At 45.4% G+C, this 3735-nt stretch overlaps 1 protein-coding gene across 1 annotated transcript; it reads right to left on the minus strand.

The window, feature by feature from the left end:
* Positions 1-1170: 1170 nt before the first annotated feature.
* Positions 1171-3581, minus strand: LOC109464285 (integrator complex subunit 7-like; the record flags this gene model as incomplete). Its single annotated transcript, XM_019761241.1, is given in 6 exon segments — positions 1171-1696; positions 2031-2233; positions 2385-2431; positions 2597-2734; positions 3110-3256; positions 3427-3581. Coding segments are annotated over 6 exon segments (813 nt in total), but the record flags the coding sequence as incomplete, so codon positions are not given.
* Between the last annotated feature and the right edge of the window lie 154 nt (positions 3582-3735).

Consider the following 3735-nt stretch of genomic DNA (forward strand, 5'->3'; position numbering starts at 1 on the left):
GAGAGAGTTCCTTAGCGATCTACCGTGTAGTTGTCCTTTAGTCGATGGCAGCCAGGAGCGGAAACGTGACGATTGTCTGATTTTGGTTGCAAAGTTAAGGCATAGGTCGTGTCTACGATCAGACAGAGTTTGTAGGTTCAGGGTCTGCAGGGCGTCCATGTATGTAGTGTAGTGACGGCCTAGCATAATCCTACAGGCCCGTTTTTGAACCCGTTCAAGCCGGTTGACTTGTCTGATGTTAAGGGCAGCATTCCAGACGGGTACCGCGTATTCAAGGAGTGGTCCGAACGTATCCGCAGTAGATAGCACAGAGGGCGTCTGGTGGGAGACCAGCCCGCCGCAATCTACCGAGGAAAAATAGGCGTTTGCTTCCCTTGGACACCATACTGTCAACTTGAGAGTCCCATCCAAGATCCGACTGAATCTGGATTCCAAGTAGTCGTGCTTGCTTCACCACACTAAGCGTCTGGCCTCCTAGCGTTAGGACTGGGTCAGGTGGAGGAGATTTCATGAAACATATTTGCAGTACTTTACACTTTTTGGGGTTTAGAAGCATGTGGTTTCTATCCGACCATTCGTCTAGGTTGTTCAAGTCATTTTGTAGGGATGAAGGTGAGCATATCGGTCGGTTTTCGCCCAAGTTGAGGTCGTCGACATACTTCCAATATTCACTGTTTGGTGTTCCAGCGTCATTAATCACGGCCAAGAAGATCAGGGGTCCTAGCAAAGTTCCCTGTGCCACCCCACAGGTAAGTGGTTCCCTGTCCGACAGGACCTGCTGGTAACGGACTCGTGTACGGTGCGAGATAAAACTACAGACCCAGGAAACGGGTGAAGGTCGTGCACCCATCTGTACAAGTTTTGTAATCATTGTATGGCAGACTCTATCAAATGCCTTGCTAAAATCCGTCATAACCAGGTTACTGACAAATTGCTTGTTCTCTGCACCTCTGAAGAGAAAGTCAAGAATTTCAACCAAGCAGTGAGTTGTGGAGACGCCTTTGATGTTTCCGAACTGCCTCATGTCAACACTCGGCATAATGTCACGAAGGAGCCACGGGAGTACGAAGCCCTCCGCTACCTTGGCAAATTGTGACGTCAGCGACACCGGTCTGATCTTAGGTCTGCTGGCTGTTCCTTCGGGACGGGGATGACAATCGCGTCCCTCCACTCAGGTGGTACACTGCCTTGTTGAAGAGATGCGTTCATGATATCGGTAAGGGGCGTAGCAAGTTCATAAGCAAACTCTTTTATTAGGGTAGGCGGGATAGCGTCTGGACCTGGGGCTTTTCTTACTTTGACCTTTTTCAGGCAGTGGTACATTTGCCAAGGTTCGATTTGGGGCGGCGGACTAGTCGGTAAGAATGTCGGGAGTTTGTCCCGGTCAAGCGGAGGCAGAGCCTGACAGATTGTGGCTAGGTGCCCGTTGATAGCTCCGGCTACGGTACAGATGTCTGGCTGGTTCACACCTGGAACATGGACAGTGGAAGCGGGTTTGGAGAGGTTAGCCAGGCGTCGTACTTGTTTGTGCCACTCAGAAGGGTCGGTTTTCTTCAAACTGTCGACATGATCTCTATAGAACTCTTTTACAAACTGGCGCGATACGGCTCTGGAGCATTGCGCGAGTGTCACTCAGCACCTTCAGCTTAATGGCCCGACGTGGATCTTGTTGTAGATAATGTAATAACAGCTCAACCTGTAACAATGCAGGCATTGGTCAAATTACCCGTATGATCATGTCTTGCACAAAGTATGCTGATGGCAACACCTACAGATGACAAGAAGGAATACGAAGTACATCTGTACTAGTAAGATGCACCTTTTGAGATCCTTCAGTCTTTGTGACATGAATAGGATAAAAAACATGTCATTGAGTAACTGAGACAGCATATGCAGTGGGACACACTTAGTCACTCAACCAGTGTTCAAGCTGACCATTTTGCTACAGCCTCAAGTTACAAATACTCAGTAGCACAGATGTCTGAAGCCTACTTCTTTCGCAAAACAGACAGACATGTTAGCAGACTCACCTGCTGTGGGATGTCAATCAGAGTCTTTATAGCAGACAGCAGTGAGAGTGTGTGGAGGGTGACTATGACGAACCCACGGGCAGGGTATTAGGGCAGCATGTCCACACACAGCTGCCGCACCTTGGCTGCTGTCTGAGCATCATGATGCATGTGCTGGGAGATGGGGATCAGTTTCAGCTTCATCTCAACTGGAGTGGCAAGACCTGTGGCAATGGTAGGGATAGATGTCAATGATAAAAAATTGATAGTTTCTTTTTACATTTTTAGAAGTTTGTGGAATAATACATTTGTAGCAGTGTCAACAAAAATACTGTGAGTAAAAATATGAGGTAAATGCAAAGAAACTTTTCAAACCTTGAATCATCTCTGCTATCTTGTTGCAAATTCCAACAGCAAATGTTCTGAGGAAAGATTACACGAAGACATGTACTAGTAAGTCGATAAAATAAACCTAAATGAAAGGGCACAAATGCCTGGTGGTCCCTCCATACTAAGTCAGTGCACACATCTCATCCTAATTCAGAAATTGTAGCTATAATATGAGAAATTCCTGCAACTTATGATACCTGGACTGAGCTGCGAAACAAGATGCAGCAAATATTGCTGCCTCCAGCTCCACTTCATCATGGGAGTCCAGACTGGTGCGGATGCTGTGATGAGTGTTCTTCCTTTCACTGATGATTCAGGCAATGCTGCCCAAAACCCTGCACAATTATTGCAATTGATTGTAAATATAATAACAGCAATTCACTGTCAACAACACAAAACAATCTTGCTTCGGCTGTGTTGAAAAAAAACAACAACACACACATATTTCACTGTTGACACACAAGATACAAAAATTTTGTTACCGTGATCAAATCAAATCCGGATAAGCCTTGCCGTGGACGACTCTGTAACCCTTTTTGCATGATAATGCCGGGTTCATATGAACCCTACTATGAACCCGGCATTATCATGCAAAAAGGGTTACAGAGTCGTCCACGGCTAGGATAAGCCTTGCTTTCAAATGGCATTAGGGCTCTAAGACTCAAAGAACAGACCTACAGGATGTGATTTCTACATCAATATTGCCTCACCTCAAAGTAAGTTCCCTGGCGATGGGGTCATTGCTGTGGATGACAGAGAAGATACGCCTCAAGAATTCATCCACATTCAGAATCTTGTCCAGATGTTTTTCGCTCTGCTGGGTCACACGTAGGACACACAGACGCAAAAAGTTTTTTCTTGGGGAAGAAAATAGATCTAGTTTACGGAATGACAAATCTGCATACCAGTGCAATAAAGCAATGAACAAGGATACTAGTTACCTGGACATGCATTGCTGGATGTATCAATAGCTATGAATAGTATTAGTAGATCTAATTGGTGAACTTTCCAAGTCTTAGATACTTACCCTATTCTGAAGACATCTGCGAGCTTCGGGAAGGATGAGTTGATGAGGATCGGGAAGGGGTACTTCTCAAAAAGCCTTGGAAAGGTATTTTGGGTACCCCAAACGAGGTTTTGCACGAGTATTAGCACGCGTGCAAACCACGTGAGTTGAGTAACCTTACGTCGTGCAAATCCTCATATTCGGGTCCCAGTATATACCTGCCTAATCCAGAAAATTTGGACCCAGTCGATCCCGGAAATCATAAGTATATCCCAAATTTACAAAGATTATAGATATTATGAATCATAAACAAATTTACTTCATGTTAAC

Source organism: Branchiostoma belcheri, unplaced genomic scaffold (genome assembly GCF_001625305.1).
Source record: "Branchiostoma belcheri isolate BF01 breed outbred unplaced genomic scaffold, Haploidv18h27 scaffold1353, whole genome shotgun sequence".
NCBI lineage: Eukaryota > Metazoa > Chordata > Leptocardii > Amphioxiformes > Branchiostomatidae > Branchiostoma > Branchiostoma belcheri.